Here is a 20,040-nt window from a genome sequence, read left to right as displayed (position 1 = left end):
TATAAATATGATTAAATAATATAATATATATATTTTATAATCATGGTTTATTGATGTGATATCTTATAATACAATGAACAAATCATGTGATTAATACGACGAGTGTTTTGCCGAATCATTAGCATTGCATTGATAATTGCATCAAAACTGACTCTCGTCATTTGTCATTTGTTTTAAATAAACTTGATATTTCTTTCGATTGCAATGAGACTGCCAGTAACTCGGCAATTTTCGAAATCTTTATCATTAAGAAGCTTATTCGCATTGCGGTTCAATTTGATTGTCTCCTTGATGTCGACCTTCGTTCATCGTTACGTCATCTAGCGTGCACCGTCCGCCCTCGATTGCCGTAATTATCAAACAGCAATTATAGAGGAAATACAGAGATGACAATTTCACAAATTGCCGCAGCCAAATGTAATTCAATCATAGGTCGAAAAAATAAAAGAGAACTATTAATATCCCTTTAATATATTATTATTTAGTTTATTATTATTTAGTTGCTATTAAGTTTAATATTATTTTATAATTTTGTTGAAAAAATTCAAATTATCTCATCAAGTTACCTTTTGAAATAATGGGTCAAAATTGCTTGTAACATAAATCTTGCATAATAAACAGGAAATCTATAGAGGGTACAGAAACGGCAATAGAAATAACAATATTGATTATAAATACAAACATATTAAATAGCAATATTGATTATAAATATTAGAACAAATTATTTTCCCTCGATCAACCACGTTTGAATTTGGCGATTTCTCAATAATCAAGCCCCTTGTGATGGGGATGACTTCTGTGCGCAGCATCCGACTGGATCGATGACAAATCTGCGACTACATCCCTCGCTCGCGCTCGCGCTTTATCTCGAGGCATTAGTACTTGGACTGTTCCAAGGTGCACTTTCCTTGGGTGCGGATCGGTTTTGATATGTGACAAACAGTGGATCCCAATTAGTAGATCCTTGGAGATCTGTTTCGCTCCAGAGAATTGGATGAGAAGACCAAGATAAGGCGCATATAATAAAGTGTCGAGAAATATACGTAAGTAAGAGCTGTTTCATCCTAAAATGCATAAATCGTAATTAAAATTAATGAAATTTTAACAATAAAATATAACAATTATTATTTTCAAATGTATATTCGTACAATGCAAGAGAATAAATTTATATGATAAACTGATAAACTATATTAAAAGGTATATAAGCGTCTATTTGAACATAAATATGTACAAAAAACGAAGGCAATATATGCAAGCATAGTAAGATTGAAGTAATGTGTTTTGTTGACGTTACAGAAATGTAAAAAGCTTTCATTGAAAAAAGGGCGGAGGCTATTTATCGTAGAGAAGGATACAAACTCGTCGATAATTCAGTTAATCTTTAGCAATAAATAAAATTCAGCAAAGGATTATTTTATTTATATCTGAATGAGTTTTATATACATTTATTTAAAAAAAAGCTGACATAATTATTTAATGACTTAGACTTGTGTTATATTAAAATGCGACCAATGTGATATTTATCTTTTTTTAAATTAAAACAAAAATACAAAAAAGATTAAGATTGTTATTAATTAATTATTTAATATTATATGATACTTTTATTGCAACAAATTAATTTAATATCAATTATTTCAAAATAATGTTATAATTAGTTTCAAGTGTTAAATATCAAACTCTTGAAAAAGAACATATCACGCACGTAACAAATTTCAAAAACTAATCGAAAAATTAATAACTCGCTGACTTATCTCGTGGGTTTGTTTACTGCAGGTGACAGCACAATGAGGAGATTGCACGTGAGGACTGTGCTATCGCTCATCTTTATCATTTTACACAATGCTCCACGTTTAGGGTTCGTCATCGCCAGGACAATGAACTACCATAATCCAAGTTTTTTCAAGATCGGCGGCGTCCTCTCCAACAACGAGAGTAAAGCGCACTTCGGGAAAACGGTCGACGTAAGAGACAAATTATGATTGATAAGATATTCCTAGACAAATAGTTAAATGTTAGTAAAAAAATTGTCACATATAAATATATATAATAAATATATCATACATATATTTAAAAATATAAATAATATTTGAAATCAATTTTTGGAAATGTGTCAAATAATGTCAAAGATATACATTCATATCAATTTTATTATTAAATTTATTTTTAAAGTTTTTTTTATATTGTACAATATGCGACTTGTATATTGTATTTAATACATTTAACATCTATTCATCTATATATTCTGTAGCGTGTACATGTGTATCTTTATGTACGTTTCAGCATCTCAATTTCGATTTCCAATATGTCAATAAAGGGGTCACATATAAGCATACAGTAATCGAAATGGATTCCAATCCGATCAGAACCGCACTGAGCGTTTGCAAATCCTTGATAGCTGAACAGGTGTACGCGGTAGTGGTATCGCATCCCCTTATCGGCGATTTGTCACCGGCTGCGGTTTCCTATACCAGCGGCTTTTATCACATACCCGTAATCGGTATATCGTCCAGGGACTCCGCTTTTTCGGACAAAGTATGCAGGATAATCAAAAAGATAACGTGCAATGCTGTTTAACACAATCGGATACAATGATATAAATTAATATAGAATGTTTTCGAAAACGGTGTGTGATTTATCACAAATAAATCACGAAATAAATAAAAGAAATAATTTAAAGAAATAATTTAATATTTTAACCTAGAATTAATTTCGTTTTTTTTATTTACTTCGCAATTTATCACGAAAATAAATCACGAAATGAATAACAAAAAAGAATTTAATATTTTTCTTCTCGAGTGCAAAATAATGTTTTGAAAAAAATTAAGAACTTTAAGAATTGAAAAATTTAAATATTAATAGACTCTCATCTCTTGCACACGTTATCGAATAGTATCGCGTTATTCAACAAGTAAAATTGCATGATAACGTCTTTGCAGAATATCCACGTCTCATTTTTACGTACTGTACCGCCGTATTCGCATCAGGCGGACGTCTGGGTGGAATTGCTGAAGCATTTCAACTACATGAAGATCATCTTCATCCATAGCTCCGACACGGACGGTCGCGCGCTCCTCGGACGTTTTCAGACGACGTCGCAAAATTTGGAGGCCGACGTAGAAATCAAAGTGCTCGTATGTTGCGTCAAATGCACAAAAAAAAATATATACTATTGTATGTTATTAAATCACTATTTTAGGTTGAATCGGTTATTGAATTCGAACCGGGATTGAACAGCTTTATGGACCAATTGATAGAGATGAAGAGCGCACAGTCGAGAGTTTGCCTCATGTACGCTTCGTAAGTATTCATCATAATTCTCAACTTTTCCTTCAGGGATTGTAATAGAATAGAATAAGAAATGTTAGTTTATGATATAAAGTATAAAGTATAAATTATTTTATCTTTGTTTTAATAAGGACTTTGTTTTAATAACAACAAGGTTTGTTCCCATATTTTAATTGTAAATTTTTTAATTTGATGCAATCTGATGTAACCTGGACTTTGGAAAGTATTTAAATGAATTTATAAATGTTTTTGGATGCGAAATATAGGAAAACGGACGCGAAAGTGATTTTCAAAGATGCTGCCGCTCTGAATATGACCGGTGCCGGATACGTGTGGATTGTTACCGAGCAGGCACTGGATGCACCAAACGCGCCAGAGGGTTTATTAGGATTAAAATTAATCAACGCCACTCAAGAAAAATTACACATCACCGACAGTCTGTTAGTATCTCCAATATATCCGTATTTCTATCGCGTTACATTTCAAATTTATCAATTTATTCAGAATCTTTTTTTTTCAAACTTGTTCGGATATTAGCGTGCAATTTTTGAAAATTAGCGATTGAAGATAAAGAACTTCCCTCGCGAATCTTTAATAGAGAGCCGGCCTCACCTCGAAAAAATTTTAAGCTCCTAATAGAGGACTTATCTCGTTTTTTATTCATTACAGACACGTACTCGTATCCGCATTACGAGCGATGAATGAAACGGAAAAGATCACCGAGGCGCCAAAGGACTGCAGCGATTCTGGTTCCATATGGGAAACTGGCAAGAACCTCTTCCAGTACGATCTCTCATCTTTTTTATACCTAATTTTTTAATAAATATAACAACAAAGTTCTAGCGAATCTTTAACGATAGCTGAATCTGTTATTGCGCGCGATTGCCGTTGCATTATTATCATTTCTTTCTCAATTAGGTACATTCGTAAGCAGGTACGACCGCAGGGTGCGACGGGTCGAGTAGCATTCGATGACAATGGTGATCGCATATTCGCCGAATATGACATAGTCAACATCCAGTATGCGAGTCCAAACAATAAGACGCAAGTGTCTGTTGGCCAGTATTTTTATCCCGCTGTGAGTGAATAATTCCAGTAGCGATTTTATCAATTCTACGATTTGGATTTAACTAATAAAAGATACTTGTACGATAACGAGTAACGGCTATAAACACGTTACTAAATATACATTTTGATCGAAAAATGTTATACTTCTGAATTAAATAACGAGATAATTAATACAATAATATAAATGTAACATTTATTATTATTTTGTCACATACCGGTAATAGAACGGTACCAAGATGAAGTTGCGAGTGAACGAGTTCAGCATCATATGGCCGGGTCGTGTAAAAATCAAACCCGAGGGTTTTATGATACCCACGCATCTAAAGGTGCTGACAATCGAGGAAAAGCCATTCGTTTACGTTCGCGAATTGGACGACGGAGAGGTCAAGTGCATGGCCGAAGAGATTGCGTGTCCTCATTTCAACACGACGGACGACGAAAGTACGTTGTTCCTATAGTTAACACACTGAAAAAAATGTACTAAATAAGAAAAGCATTTTTTTTATTTAGGATAATAAATTTTTGTAATAAATCTTGTTCCGATTCCTAACATTTTCGCTAAAACAAAAAGAGGAACGCCAAGATACACGGGACATGTTTCTAAAGTTTGATATTTTTTAGAAAATGTAATAATAATTTATCTTCTTCATTTGTAGGCAAGCGATTTTGTTGTAAAGGATACTGTATGGATTTATTGAAGGAATTGTCAAAAACGATCAATTTTACATACAGCTTGGCTCTGTCGCCCGATGGACAATTCGGCAGCTACGTGATTAAAAACAGTTCAAGTGAGTAATTGAATTAGAATTGCAATATATACACATAAGAAAAGTATTATTAAATTTTTAAAGAAAGAAAACATTACAAAAGATAAAGCATAGTTTACCGTTCAGTTTGTAAATTCTTATTTTTAAGAGTTGGGAGATTAATAATTTGAATTATTCTTTTTTTTTCATTTTTTATCTTTCGTGTTTTGTCGATATACCAAAGTCGGAGGAAAGAAAGAATGGACCGGTCTTATCGGTGAGTTAGTGAACGAACAGGCCGACATGATCGTCGCGCCGTTGACAATCAATCCCGAACGTGCTGAATTTATCGAATTCAGCAAACCTTTTAAATATCAAGGCATCACTATTCTTGAAAAGAAGGTATGTACCACCTGGAATTAATTTTAAAATCACATTAATATTAATTACATTAATCTTAAATCATACGAAAAAACAGGTCTAAAAGCAAGCATTTTATTTAAAATTAAACATAAAAATGTTTTTATGTAATTATTTTTTAAATTATGTGATACATAAATATATACATATTTTATAAAAAGTTTTATAATATAAAAATCATAATATATTCTCTTAATTAGATAATCTTTCACCTGTAGCATTCCAGCATAATATTTCAAAGTTAACTATTTTTAATCCTTTCGTTTTTTTAACTAAATAATTTAAAATATAAATTATTTTATACAGCAATAAATATGCATTAAATGAGATTTTAATTGGTTCAGCCTTCGAGATCGTCTACCCTGGTTTCCTTCTTACAACCGTTCAGCAACACCCTTTGGATTCTGGTGATGGTGTCGGTACATGTAGTGGCACTGGTTCTGTATCTGCTCGATCGATTTTCACCCTTCGGCAGATTCAAATTAGCCAACACCGACGGCACCGAGGAAGACGCTCTCAATCTATCCAGTGCTATCTGGTTCGCCTGGGGTGTATTGTTAAATAGCGGTATAGGAGAAGGTAAAAATAGCGCGTATTCCTCTGTCTTCGTTTTGTTTATTTAATCGGATCACTTGGAGAAAATAAACTTAGAAAGAAAAATCGATTCTAAGTTCAAAGTTCAAATCGAGGAATATCTTAATAATTAATTTCTCGATCGTCAATTAAATCTACAGGTACTCCGCGGAGTTTTTCCGCGCGCGTATTAGGAATGGTGTGGGCCGGATTCGCTATGATCATTGTCGCATCGTACACCGCCAATTTGGCCGCGTTCCTCGTTTTGGAACGACCCAAGACTAAGCTCACCGGCATCAACGACGCTCGAGTGAGAATAACTAATTAATTGTTTTCTGAGAAAATAAACGCATTGGATATGAAACAAACGTATTAATAAGTAATTCGATATAAATACCTGTAACGTTTGTGTTGGTAAAGCTCAGAAATACGATGGAGAACTTGACGTGCGCGACAGTGAAGGGATCCGCCGTAGATATGTATTTCAGACGCCAGGTAGAATTGTCCAATATGTATCGCACGATGGAGGCGAATAATTATGATACCGCAGAAGACGCGATTCGCGATATTAAAATTGGGTGAGTATAGATCCTTGGATCGTTGGTCTTCCACGTAACACTTACGTAGAGATCCATAAATCCTTATGTATATCCTGAAGAATAATTATCTGCAAAAAGCATAATCTTTAATTAATAACATATTATTTGACATATTTTTGTATATTTTCCGATTAACTGATCACGTTATTCCTTTTTCAGAAAATTAATGGCCTTCATCTGGGATAGCTCGCGATTGGAATTTGAAGCAGCTCAAGATTGCGAGTTGGTGACGGCTGGCGAACTATTTGGCCGTTCGGGTTACGGGATCGGTTTGCAGAAAGGGTCACCGTGGGCGGATGCCGTGACATTGGCGATCTTAGATTTTCACGAAAGTGAGCTCGCGTCAATTCGCTATTCGCTTCGTTCTCGTTTTTTTATTTATTTCCCACATGGAAAAATTCGTATTTACTGCAATAATTACAATTTTTGTTATGTAACTTCCGATATTAATTTAAAATTGCATAATATTAAATTTCTCTCATAACGCAGAAACTGCATACTGATTGTGAGTTTGATTTAATATATTAAGTATCTAAGTTGATCATTAATAATGATTTTTTCTAGGTGGTTTTATGGAGAGCCTCGATAATCTCTGGATCTTACACGGTAACCTGCAACAATGCGAACAGTTTGAGAAAACTCCAAACACTCTCGGTCTGGAGAACATGGCGGGGGTCTTCATCGTTGTCGGCGTCGGTATTGGTGGTGGAGTCGGTCTAATCATAATCGAGATGGTATACAAGAAACATCAAATACGTAAGCAGAGAAAGATGGAACTAGCAAGACACGCTGCCGACAAGTGGCGAGGGATGATTGAGGTAATATTGTCAATTCAATTGGCGTAATCAATTTAATAAAATTATATCTCAATTTTTTTTAAATCAAAATAATCAATTTACATTAAATTAATTAATAACTTGAATCTAGTAAATCATTGTATTCTGTTGTAAGCAGAAACGGAAAACTCTGCGAGCGTCAATCCAAAGCTGCCAGCGAAGGATCCAGAGCAATGGCTTGAACGATCCCGCGACGGTGAGCTTAGCGGTCGATACGGTTGCTAGGACAAACGTAGGCTCACGTAGCCCAGGTCGTGCCTGGCCAGGTGACAGCGACCTGAGACAACGGCCAATCTCCCGCTCCGACGATATTCGATTGTCGCCAGCCGCCTATACCGCCGACGTGTCGCATCTCATAGTTTAATCTCTCACATATTAATTTGTAGTTTTTTACCGAATAAGACGTATTGTGTCGTGTGACCGCTTCCAGTAGATTATTACAATAAGATCTTTCCTCATTAGCGAAATATGATCGCAAGGACATATTTAAAACGGCGGATGTATTTAAAATAATTAATCATCTGCTTGTTAGATATTTATAGAAGATTGTGATGGAGTATCTTAAGAAAATCTGATGAAATATATTTATTGGATTGTTGCATAAAAAATGTTGGTTTGTATAAACTGTTGGTTTTGTGTAAATAATTTTCAAATAATTTTTGAGAACATAAAATATATATGTAATTAAAAAATTTGATAATATTTTTTATATCTATTCTCATATTCACATCTAAATTTTTGATTCACTTAATGCTAAAATGTGAGGAAGTTTGTTTAAAAATCAGCATTGGATTTTACTTGCTGTATAACAAGAACGAGAATAACAATTACTTTTTGTCGTACTTTTATAACAAGAAAACAACATTTTGCATTCTTACATATATATATATTTATTGTGGTCATCACTGCGTAATGTTGCCAATTGTAAAAATATGTTGAAATATAATTAATCTTTGTTTCACATAAGGTTTCACTTAAGACCTAATTCCATTTTATAATTATTGGACCTAACCCAACTATTTTACATCAACGCAATATATATATTCTATTTCTACGCTTAATTATTCTTGTTTTATGTAAGCAACAATATCAATGCCAGCAACAAAGATAACTAGATTTATTATTATTAATTTAAATTGTGTTCAAACTTGATAAACAGTATTACGCATCTCACAGTAAGATGAAAAAATACTTTAGCATATATATAGTATGACAATGTATTTAAAATAGCTCTTTTCTGTTATACTTTATTTAGTTCGATTGTAGTTTTAAACATGTAAACTATTTCGAATTCTTATACTTAAAATGAAATAAATGTATATTCAAACTTTTGAAGAAAAAACAAAATATTATAAAAGTATAACAAAAATTTTATAACAATTTATTTTTCTAGTTTCGAAGAAATTATAATTGAAATTTTGGTCGTACTTTTATAATGTTTTATTTTTTCTTCAAAAGTTTAAATATACATTTATTTCATTTTAAATATAAAAACTCGAAACAATTTACATGTTTCAAAAACTACGATCGAATTAAATAAAGTATAACAAAAAGTATAAAAAAATAGCTATTTTAAATATATTTTCATACTATATATATGCTAAAGTATTCTTTCATCTTATTTTGAAATGCACAATATTGTTTATTAAGTTTGAACACAATTTAAATTAATAATAATAAATCTATTTATCTTTGTTGCTGGCATTAATAATGTTACTTATAAAACGGGAACAATTAAGTGTAGAAATAAAATAAAGATCAACATCCAAATGAATTTAGTAGATAAATGAGAACTATTGGATAATTTTCGAAAAAACTTAGCTGATCGATGACGAAGCTAGCGATAACCTGCTGTAGGCGACGGAGGTAAAGATGTAAACTAAGGATATCCCGGAGTAGCTGATGGATATCCCGGTGTTACCGAAGGATATCCTGGCGTGGAAGCAGGATAACCTGCAGATGGACCTAAAGGACTTTGAATTGGTGTAGCTGGAATAGATACGGAAGGTATGGATTGACTTGGATAGTTTTGTTGCACAATAGACGCATCACTGGACGCACTAGCACTAGCTGAACTCGAAGCAGTTGCAAAGCTCGAGCCGCCGGCTGGCTCGCTTAGCTTCACCACGCCGATTGCCGGAAAAGTGGAAAAACCATTCGAAAGACTGGAAAGACGACCCAATTGACCAGCAGGGAATGAGGAAGCGCCTATATTTGACGCAGCCGATGATTCAGCAACGGCTCCTTGTTGTTGCTTGTATGGCGGCAAATACGTTGGTCCAGGTGTTGAAATTGAAGGTGGCAAATATGTAGCAGGCGGGCGTGTAGGTCGTGGTGGTGGCGGTGGTCTAGGTGGAGGTAGATATGTGCGGCTGGTAGGAGGAGGCGGCGGAGGTGGAGGAGGCGGCGGGGGAGGCAAGTGGTGGTGGTGGTGGAGGTGGTGGTGGTGGTGGAGCAGGATAAGAATAACTAGGTTGAGATGGATATCCTTGTTGACTGCCTCTTCCTGTTGGTAATGAAAATGGCACGCTGGGTCGTTGATAAGAGTACCCTGCTTGACGAACGACGCGCGGCCAACGTGCGTCGATGCAATTGATCACCAACAAGATGTATATTATCTAAAAATTTTATAAGAATATATTGGAACTAGAAAGTGCGATAAAATAGCTATATTAAAACAACTTACCCATTTTAATGGCAGCATAAACATCTCGCGTATGCTAATGGCGCTACAAAAGAGTCGCTTTTATACAAATGTTTTGAATTGTCCGATTTATTTTCTGCGCCCTACCTGAAGACATTTAATTCATTTAATAGCATTTCATTAACCCAAATGCTAGTTACAGCTTATTAAATCTTGTATTACACTTACCGCAAAATTACAGGTTTCAAGTAGAACAATGTCGAATTTCTTTTTCTTCTTACAAGAGATATCTACTTTGACTTAATATGTTGAAATAAAGGTGTTATTTAGTTAAAAAGACTAACTGTAGGATGCAAATGCAACATTTTCTTGTTTCGTAATGATTAAGACATCTTACTTATTTTTATATACAAATGTGCAGGATGGTAACAATTTATTTCTTATATTGAAGAGAAAATCTATTATGTTTCAAATATTATTAACATACAAATAATTTATTTAGATATTATTTGTCGATATATTATTAGACCATTCTTTGATAACAGATATCATTTTATTCAATTATTATATATGTACATTTCACACATATGGTACTACATAAATACTACTATATATTGCTATACAAATATCATGTGACTGCTAAAATAGTACTGATAATAAGATATTCTATGCATTTTTTAATATCACACATTTCTTTCTTTAAATATAATTATTTAAAAAAAAACAATGCATTGCATCGCTAATATTATTTATTGCAACAGCATATTTTAATTAAGATAAAAAGAATAAATTAGTATATGCACAATAATGAGGAGGAAAGATTATTCTGAAAATACAATTATCTTGACAATAAAAGCGGCAAAGTTGTAAGATTGCAGTATTGTAATAATATGCGCACATTGCGCATAACATTCGCAATTATACTTTAAAAGTATATATTTAAGAAATCACATTATTATTTAAATTATATACATTAAAAAGTTACACATTATTTCCAAATAATTTTTTGTATAATCTATATACACTATACATTATACCAATTTGTATATTTAGATATAAATTATGTATATTGCGTAACATACCACATAAATTCTGACTAAAATCAAGATAATAAAAACTTGAAGAATATCACTAACTATCAAGTTAGAAAAAAATTTAATTGCAAGAGTAAACATACTTATTTCCAAGAAAAAGAAAATAGAAAAAATATACTAATAAAAGATATATGTACATAATTGCGGATATCATTTTTATTTATCGTTCTTGCTATTAGAAATAATAAGAAGGATCAAAATGCATTTACGTTTGTCTTTTTGTTTGTAAACAAGTAGAATAAATAGAGTGGAAATAATAAAGAGGTTGAAAATAAATATTTCATTAAATTAATTTTTTTGTTTTATTTTTCAAAGATTTTACACGGCACGTGGCTGACATATGAACCAGCTGTTTTTATTATTTTAAACCAGAGCCATAATAAAGACGTTGAAAATCGGGAATCATCTCTCCATAATCAATGAATCATCAGTTGCTGACAATGTTATTTCGCGCGCGATTTATTTTCATTTTCAAATTCTGCAATTTTTACTTAAATGTTAAATTTTTTAATTAATTATTGATTATTTTGCTTTGCTTGCATTTTATTGGTCAATTTTCTGTTTTTATAGAGTTCAAAAAGTTATACATCTCTTTTTTCGTCATTACTAACATTACTATTTTTCAACTAAAATTGTGAATCAATGATTTAAAGAAGCAAACAAGTCGTCTCAATAATAATTTTGTTGAAAAGCTGAAGATCTTTTCTTGTTTTCTTCTTAAATTTTATTATATTTACAAAAGCAAAGTACGCACTTATAACGTGCGTACGTATCAAATACGCGCTTTAGATATATTTATTTGTTTACGATCCAATAAACATTATTTTACAATAATTATATTAGTTACATCAAACTTTCGTTTTAAAAGTTATCCAAATCAAGAATTTTATATTGGACTTGTTTCGAAACTCGTTCAAATCAGAGATTTCATTGGATAAATTATAGTTTCGAAGTATTTGATCGAATGTCGCTTTTGAAGATAGATGATTCAGAGCCAAACCCACAAAGGAGTAACGCTATCGAAATTAAAGACATCGGGCTGGCCGACGTGCGAGACGTTGGGAAAAGTTTTCGACCATTGGAAGGGTTGCTTAGAGCCTAGCGTGCTCGGTCCAGAAATGGCTTCGAAAGTCTCTATACCATTGATGTCAGCCAGCACGATCTTCGCATCAATTACGCCAAATGGTAGAGCTACTTTCCCTAGATCTCCTCTGTAAGTCCGGATTCGCGCCTGTTCCTCTTTCTTGGTGGTAGGTGCCTCGTGATTGTATCCTCGCATGAGCCTCCTAAACTGCTCCATTGTAGTGACGTTTGTCTGCAATCTCGCGACCAGCTCGCTCTTTACCGTATCGTAAGAATCTTCGTCAGTCTCGTTGTTTTCACGCGGATGGATTTCTCCGGTGCTCCAAAGAGCGCCAGTGACGGCAAACTGTTTGTTGATACGCGTCTGATGGGTGATCCCCGGCAGCTGCTTGATAAGCCAGATAGTACCAAAACGCGGTTCTAAAGTGATCCATTGCCGCCCTATATCGGCATTATTTTGCGATATGCTATCAAACCAGTGTTGCCCGTCAGTTTTCAGACGGTTTGCCGTCATTACCTTCACGGATGACATCACCTGTTGAATAAGAAAATCAATGAAATCTCCTAACTTTCGACATATCTCGTTTAAAGAAGTCAATAAAAAAAGCAGATACAAAATTGTATATAATTTCATCGTAAAAAAAAGGTTATCGTCTTGAATAAATATTTTCAATAAAGTGCAAAATTGTAGAGATCAAAGCGAAGTTTTGCTTACCTGATTTTTTGTATTTGTAAAATTCCACAGACTGCGCTTAGCGATTGTCCACGGCGTTCCGGCAACAATTAGTTCGTGATTTTGACCTCGGATTAAATAAAACTCGTCGTGGGACGACAGAGCACCAGGATAAGATGACATTATGATGGATCTGCCTGGCACAGGTGCGGATGTCTTCGGCAATACGTGATAACCAAAAGTGTACTTCTTTAGCAGTCTCAGCATCTTAACGTATCTGTAAGAGAAATGTGAAACGGCTCGCGATATATATCCAATGATCGAGCAACTATTTTTATTTACATTAATACGATAGTATATATACTCACACTCGAGTATCCTCGCAGCAAATAAATACAAAAGGTGTAAATTAAAAATTATTTTTAGATTTTTGCGCAAATTTAATCTCTATGACATGCACATACAATATATATATAAAAGCGTCTCTCTATTTTAAATAAATTTTATATACGTATGTAATTAAAATGAATTACGGCTAACGCAATAAACAAAACCTAATTTGTATCCTAACTTTAAAAAAATTTTAATAGTAATTAATTTTCTTTTATGCTTTTATTTTTCTCGGTGGTGATTTATGAAGCAATTGAAAATAATTAATTTATATTGTACAAGCTTAATAGATATAATAAAATTAAGTTTTTCTTTCAAATATTACTTTATTTTTCTTCTTGCAAAATTACTATAATTTAACAAAACAGATAATAATTTATTTACAAGGTTCAATATATTATTATTTTTATAATTTTTTAAAAGACTTTGTTTTTAGATAATACAAGACTAGATTTTTATTAAACTCAAAACTCAATTAAAAATCTTAAATTGTCCAAAAATAATTATTATTTCTATTATAATTATTATGACGTTATAATAAAGATGATAATTATATTGCTTATATTTATAATAATTAGAGCAAATGTAAAGAATTAACCATTAAATAAATTTCTAATGCCATGCTCTCAATATCGCTATTGGAATCATAATAGAAATAATAATAGAAACATAGTAATGTTTAAGTATTATTCTTAAAAACGTTTATGACACGGCAAAAGGACAATGGCAAGAGACATTTACGTCATGTTCTACGTCTGAATGCGGACGTTAATTACTTACGTAACATTTCTAAAATGTTTCTTTCATGTATCTTTGAAAATAATTTATTTTATAGCCTAATATTTCTAAAAAGTCATTACTATATTTCTTTGCATATACTGAGTAGAGATTACTTACGGAGCAATAGTGGTATGTCCGATAGCTATCAACGGTTCCAGCCCTTCGCGAGGTAGACTTTTAAGGAAAATCATGCCTTTGGTGCAATTGCTTCGAGAATCGGAATCGTTTAGCATTCGCTCGAGATCCGGTAGATCTGCAGCCATTGCCAGCCAGAGGAAATGTTCCGTATCCATTTCCACTGTCTGTCGACTACGACGAACCGCGTATCTCCAGCCAGCTTCCAAGCCGTCCAATTGAATATAGAACAGTCGCACCTGTAATAGGAAGATGTAGAAGTCCCTCGAATTTGTAAAATAAATTTCAAACATCTCATTTTGATCTATGCAATCGAGAATATTTGTTTAATTAATTATTAGTCGATTTTTTTTATTAAAAAACAATAAAAATAAATACATAATTACTCAAGCTTTTTTTTCTTTTTTAGCATAAAGAAAAGTGAATCTATTAAACAAATGTTTGATGATATTTTAGAAAATAATTTATGTATATATTTGTAGCATACAAAAATTTCAACTACTATTTTTTTTAATTTACCATATGCCAAAATGAATCCGTGGGTGCAAAGCGTTCGGCACGTTCGCGAATCTCGGCCGCATTTTCGCGAAAGAATTTCATCAATTTCCAACACTCGATAGCCCGTTTTTCGCAAACGGCATCGAAGGTATTGTGCCAATGATGATAGATCAATTGCCATGTTAGGCTACCTTCCAACAAACCGGCCGCGTAAGCTTGCACGATGTCCGGATATTTGGATGAAGTTTCTATTTCGATGATGGACCATCTGGAATGAGTCGCGATTCAACATGCTTATTTTAATTACCCCACATTGTGCGTGATATCTGCAGAATATCCTGATTTGACGTATGTGAAGCGGACGTATCGGCTTCATGGATTCCGAGATATTTGCACGTCAAAAAATATTTTTTTTTTACAGAATTAGTTTAGAATAAAAAGCTTCATAAAACTATTGTAGCGGAAGTAAAACTATTGCATCTTAATTATTGCAATCTCTTCAATAATTTTAATCGCGTAAAATTAAAACTTATTAAAACCGCGTGTGACATATATATTTTACAAGTATAAATTAATAAAATAAATACAAATATTATTGATTTTCTTCAAATAAATTTAGAACGAGACAGAGGATAATTTATTAAATATAAAGAGATCGACTTTGCGCCGACAAATTTACTTCGATGTATTTTTTCAATGCAATCAAAATTTATATTTAAAAACCGAAAATATAAGACTATTTAAACTTTACCTCTAATCATTTTACCTAATTTTTATAGAAACAAAATAACATTCGCGATTTTATAAAGATGCGTTTAAACATAGCCTCTTTCAGAGTTCCGTACTTTAACGACGCCGGGAATATCTCAAAAGAGACACGACTGTAGATTTTCTTTATTTAATAACATTGATCTACCCGGATTCCAAGATGCTGGTCTTATAATAGGCACGGGCGACATTCAATTGCACATTGGCGAGGTCATTGCCTTGGCCCCAAAACTCGATGTGATATCCTCCCTTGTGATTCCACGATACGGTAGCCGAGTAGATTCCATCTTTTTCAACGCTAATGCAAAAAAAATTAATACTTTATATAGAAAAACTTTGACAGAAAGTTTTGTTTATTTCTTTTATATTCAACATTATTTTTCTATTCAGGTTTGTTGACAATTAAATCAGTGTTTACTTACTGTAAAAGATCGCATTCGCTGAGGATGATCGCGCCGATGCCGATGAGAGCAACGGCTACGAGGATGTAGGTGGAGATGCGCGTCTGCCACCACGAGGCTCCAACCACCTTCAGCATGGCTCATAGGTAAGCTACACACCCTGACAACGAAAAGAGAATGGCACAAAGAGCGTTATCAACCCATCGATTACCGACGCCTGTTCTGCCGCAGGTTCTTCAATGGCGCTTCCTCAAGGATCGCCTGTAGCCTCTTTTCCACTCTGCAACGATATATATTAAAAATTTATGAAAATTTTATTGATTTGAAATTACTTCCATCACATAGTTTTGCAACACATGTCAACCATATGTCATTTCTTATCCGTGAAATAAGTTTTTAAAAATGGAATACTTGAAACTATATAAAAATTATTTATATAAATGACATTTAATATGGTTTAATATTTTGATTTTTATGTTTCGCAAGTGTATAAATATAAAAGTTTGATAAATTAAGTACAGATCGTTTATTGAGATGACAGGGAAGTGTTATCAGATTAGTCATTTGCAAATTGAAGATGAAGGCTAAAGTTTTTGCTTGCTCGTTATCACTTGTGATTAGACTTTTCTGGAAAATATCATCGTGCATTTACTAATTTTATCAACAAATTCACATATTACGTAATTGCTTATCTCCATTCAAGGTTATACTTTAGAGATTCTTAGTGATATGTGATATATATGCATGCGATATGGATATTAAAAAAAATGTATAAGATGCAAAAAAATTTTGGACAAATATTCGAAAAAGTGAGAATATTGGTGAAAATATTGGTGCGATGTAAAAATAGTAATTACTCGTTCATATTTTGTCGCGAGTTAACATCTCTTCCCTCGAAGTGTCGTGATTCGTGACTTGCAAAACACTTGGCAAATAATAGTTCGCACGCCATTTGTGACACTTATTGTTTTCTTACGACAGATTTTAATAGCTTTGACATAAAAATCGACAGACATTTGCAAAATGCTACGTAGAAATCGTCGGTTTTATCTCTGCAAGTAACATTTTTAAGCAACTGAATAGTCATATTACAATTGGCGACGACATATAATGTTATGTCAATTAACTTATCACGAGGTATAAACAAGAGAGTCAATATTTAATCATTGGCTCTGCGATTTGATTCGCTACCACGAGGAAAATTTTCCGCAATGTTATATTTTGAAAATTTTAACAGAGATAAGCGATTTATGTTTTGCGGAATGCAAGATTAACACTTAAGTTCAAGAAGTCTCGCGAGTTATTTTTGATATCGTCAGAAAAAAATTCGCTTATACGCTTACGCTCTATAGTTTATTCAGTAGTTTAATTCTTCCGCTATAGCCGAGAAAATAATTTTATCTATATGTATAAATGTTTAAATATTGATATGTTTATATGGGATATATATTTTATATTATACATTACTCAAAAATTATTGATTATTTCAGCTGTTAATTACTCGAAAATTAATAATACCACGACATTTTTATTACTGGCATATTAGCTTGAAATAAATAGTTAAACATAGATACAAGGCCAAAGGTACATTTGTCCTATTCAAAAAGTTAACACTTGTAAAATATTTTTTTCTGGTTACTTTGGACTCTTCTCATTACATTTAAAAAAGACAGTATCCTCATTTCCTTGATTTTATTGCTTTTTTCAACATATAATTTCAATTTCCGCAGAAAGTTTTAAAATTCTACAGCCGATGATATTTTATATTTTTTATATCTCTGAATTATTAGAACTCTTCCAGTTTTGTTATCAATAACGGAAAGATCGTGGTTATGACCATGAATCATCAAAGTCTTTATTTCAACAGGTAAGCAAATTTGCACGCACTACGTGCATAAAAAAAAAAGATTACGTGAAGAATACTGATTTATCATGCATCAATGCGATGATGTGCATTATGCATTCAAATGTCTTCGACAGAAATATACGGAATGTCCCGGAAAAAACAGCGCAAGCAAAACTTGCAAGATTGCATTAAAAAATATACATGTTGAGGATCGAAAGGATATTTCATCAATTTTAAATTTAAGTAAAATTTTTGTCCGTATTGTTGCAGAATCGATTGTACAAATTTTCGAAACGAAGCGCGATAGACACACGTACGTTTTTCATGAGAAACTTTTCGACTGTTGGAAACGGGGGGCAAGAGTAGAGAAATTTCGTTCATCCATCATAACCGGTTTGAAAATTTAATTTCTCCCGTATAAAATCAGATTAAGAATATATCTTGTTTCGATCGCCGTAAGAATTATCTTCGCGCGTCTTTGGTTCGGGAATCGGACCCCTACGCCGATCTAGCTGGATCTCTACGGATGATCGCGTGCACGTGGCTCTCGCATGATTCAGTCGCTCACTCACCCTGGATGAAATTTGGCAGTATGTAAATTGCAGCGCGTCGTACACAGGTAACGGATGGGTCATCGAGCACAGATTACATTCCTAATACGTATATGTATATGCTCGCGGACTGGTTGCTCCGATACTCCAATCCAAGCGTGAGCGATGGTTTATACCGACTGACTCGCCGCCAGCTGGTCGTCAGCATTTCCGTTCCCTTTTCTCTTTACCCCTGCCGTCATCATCATCTATGGTCCCCACTACGACCATGATCGTCGCGCCGCGTCATTATCCCGACAACGAATTCGGAGTGATGAAGTTAAAGTATAGGGAGTTGCAAGAAAGATGTCAAAATACAAGTATATATACAGGAGCCACATGAGAAATCTTCGAGTATTCTAGTTAATTATGAATAATTATAAAAAGCGATACAAGAATCTAATCCATAGAATAATTTGTTAATATTCAATGATTTTTGCATATCTCTTTTTTTATCTATCTATTCATCTCTCTCTCTCTCTCTCTCTCTCTCTCTCTCTCTCTCTCTCTCTCTCTCTTTCTCTCTCTTTCTTGATGCAGCAAGGTACAATCAACGAAAAATTTAATGCGAGGAGAAGGCTCGGATAAGTACATCTTTGAATAACTTGGAAGAAGACTTACCTTTAATAATAAAAAAAGAAAAATAGATAGATGTACAAAATTAAAATTTCAATATATTTTGACATAAAAATTGAAATATTTCGTGAATTATTTGCTTTTGAATGATCTTATTTTAATATTTTTGTACAAAAAATGATAAGAAAGTGTATTTCTATCTTTAAAAATTTTGCATAGAGACAAATTTTTTTAAATTTATCTTATTGTTATCATATCTAATACACGCAGCATGTATATGTGTGTATATATGAAAGTTGGAATTTAAGAAACTTTGCTATCTCCGATTTTGAAAATCGTATTCTTTCGATTCGGCTCGCTCTACATTTATTTCTATCGTGATGATGACTTGTTTACCGCGATACAACTTTATGAATCACAATTAATTGATTCCAATTATAGGAGCTTTAATCGTTGTGCGAGGACAGCCGCAGGCGCCTCGGTATCGTGATGAAGTGATTATTATCAACGATAATATATAAAATGTTTAAAATGTAGATCCTATAATATAAATTGCTAATCATTGTAATTAACATTCCTTAACTTTTAAATAATCGCTCATTTCTCAAATGCAGCACATTGTAACTTGAAAAATCGTAAACTTTATCTTCTATTAAAAAGCATAGCAGTTTTACGAACTTTTGTAGAGAAATATTAAAATAAAATCATCCAAAAGCAAATACTTTACGAAATATTTTAATTTTTATGTCAAAATATATTGAAATTTGAATTTTGTACATCTATCTATATTTCTCTTTTGTAAAAAATCACAACGTATTATTTTCTTTAACTTTTATGATTATCAAAGAGAGCGCTCTTGTAAAGTAAAACGTTTGAAATTAAATTTTGGAAATGCAACATTTTGTAATCAACAATCTAATGACAATCTTTTTGATTTGTGGTCGCACGTTTCACTGATCTATGGCTATTATGCAAACAGGCGCACATTTAATCAGAGCGAAAAATACTCTCGCATGTCTCGCGATTGGCATTCCT

The 20,040-nt window shown here is 33.0% G+C and overlaps 3 protein-coding genes across 4 annotated transcripts; 1 reads left to right on the top strand and 2 right to left on the bottom strand.

Moving 5' to 3' along the window:
* The first annotated feature begins 872 nt into the window (after positions 1–872).
* LOC115236705 (glutamate [NMDA] receptor subunit 1) lies at positions 873–8,513 on the top strand. 2 transcript variants are annotated; one of them, XM_029809316.1, is made up of 17 exons: positions 873–1,043; positions 1,774–1,961; positions 2,281–2,532; positions 2,937–3,131; positions 3,197–3,297; positions 3,552–3,725; positions 3,955–4,068; positions 4,204–4,363; positions 4,578–4,794; positions 5,010–5,141; positions 5,344–5,501; positions 5,864–6,098; positions 6,254–6,402; positions 6,513–6,670; positions 6,851–7,023; positions 7,256–7,509; positions 7,646–7,891. In XM_029809316.1, exons 2-17 carry the CDS (start codon positions 1,785–1,787, stop codon positions 7,889–7,891), a joined length of 2,895 nt encoding a protein of 964 aa, XP_029665176.1. In that variant the 5' UTR covers positions 873–1,043; positions 1,774–1,784. The 2 variants fall into 2 exon arrangements, with proteins under 2 accessions (XP_029665176.1, XP_029665177.1); XM_029809317.1 differs by lacking the exon at positions 873–1,043 and having other exon boundaries at positions 1,785–1,961; positions 7,646–8,513.
* Positions 8,514–9,406: 893 nt separating this feature from the next.
* LOC115236791 (forkhead box protein B2-like) lies at positions 9,407–10,237 on the bottom strand. Its single transcript, XM_029809482.1, has 2 exons — positions 10,214–10,237; positions 9,407–10,033 (listed from the first exon to the last, which is right to left on the bottom strand). Exons 1-2 carry the CDS (start codon positions 10,235–10,237, stop codon positions 9,407–9,409), a joined length of 651 nt encoding a protein of 216 aa, XP_029665342.1.
* A 1,311-nt stretch (positions 10,238–11,548) lies between these two features.
* Positions 11,549–18,571, bottom strand: LOC115236706 (putative phospholipase B-like lamina ancestor). The gene is made up of 7 exons (XM_029809318.1): positions 18,412–18,571; positions 16,015–16,273; positions 15,741–15,890; positions 14,846–15,092; positions 14,309–14,565; positions 13,064–13,298; positions 11,549–12,883 (listed from the first exon to the last, which is right to left on the bottom strand). The coding sequence occupies exons 2-7, from the start codon at positions 16,128–16,130 to the stop codon at positions 12,254–12,256; spliced, it is 1,635 nt and encodes a 544-aa protein (XP_029665178.1). The 5' UTR covers positions 16,131–16,273; positions 18,412–18,571; the 3' UTR covers positions 11,549–12,253.
* Positions 18,572–20,040: the final 1,469 nt, after the last annotated feature.

This window comes from Formica exsecta, unplaced genomic scaffold, assembly GCF_003651465.1.
Source record: "Formica exsecta isolate Colony F162 unplaced genomic scaffold, ASM365146v1 scaffold26, whole genome shotgun sequence".
Classification (NCBI taxonomy): Eukaryota; Metazoa; Arthropoda; class Insecta; order Hymenoptera; family Formicidae; genus Formica; species Formica exsecta.
The sequence above is the reverse complement of the archived record's forward strand: the minus strand, read 5'-3'. Positions and strand labels throughout refer to the sequence as shown.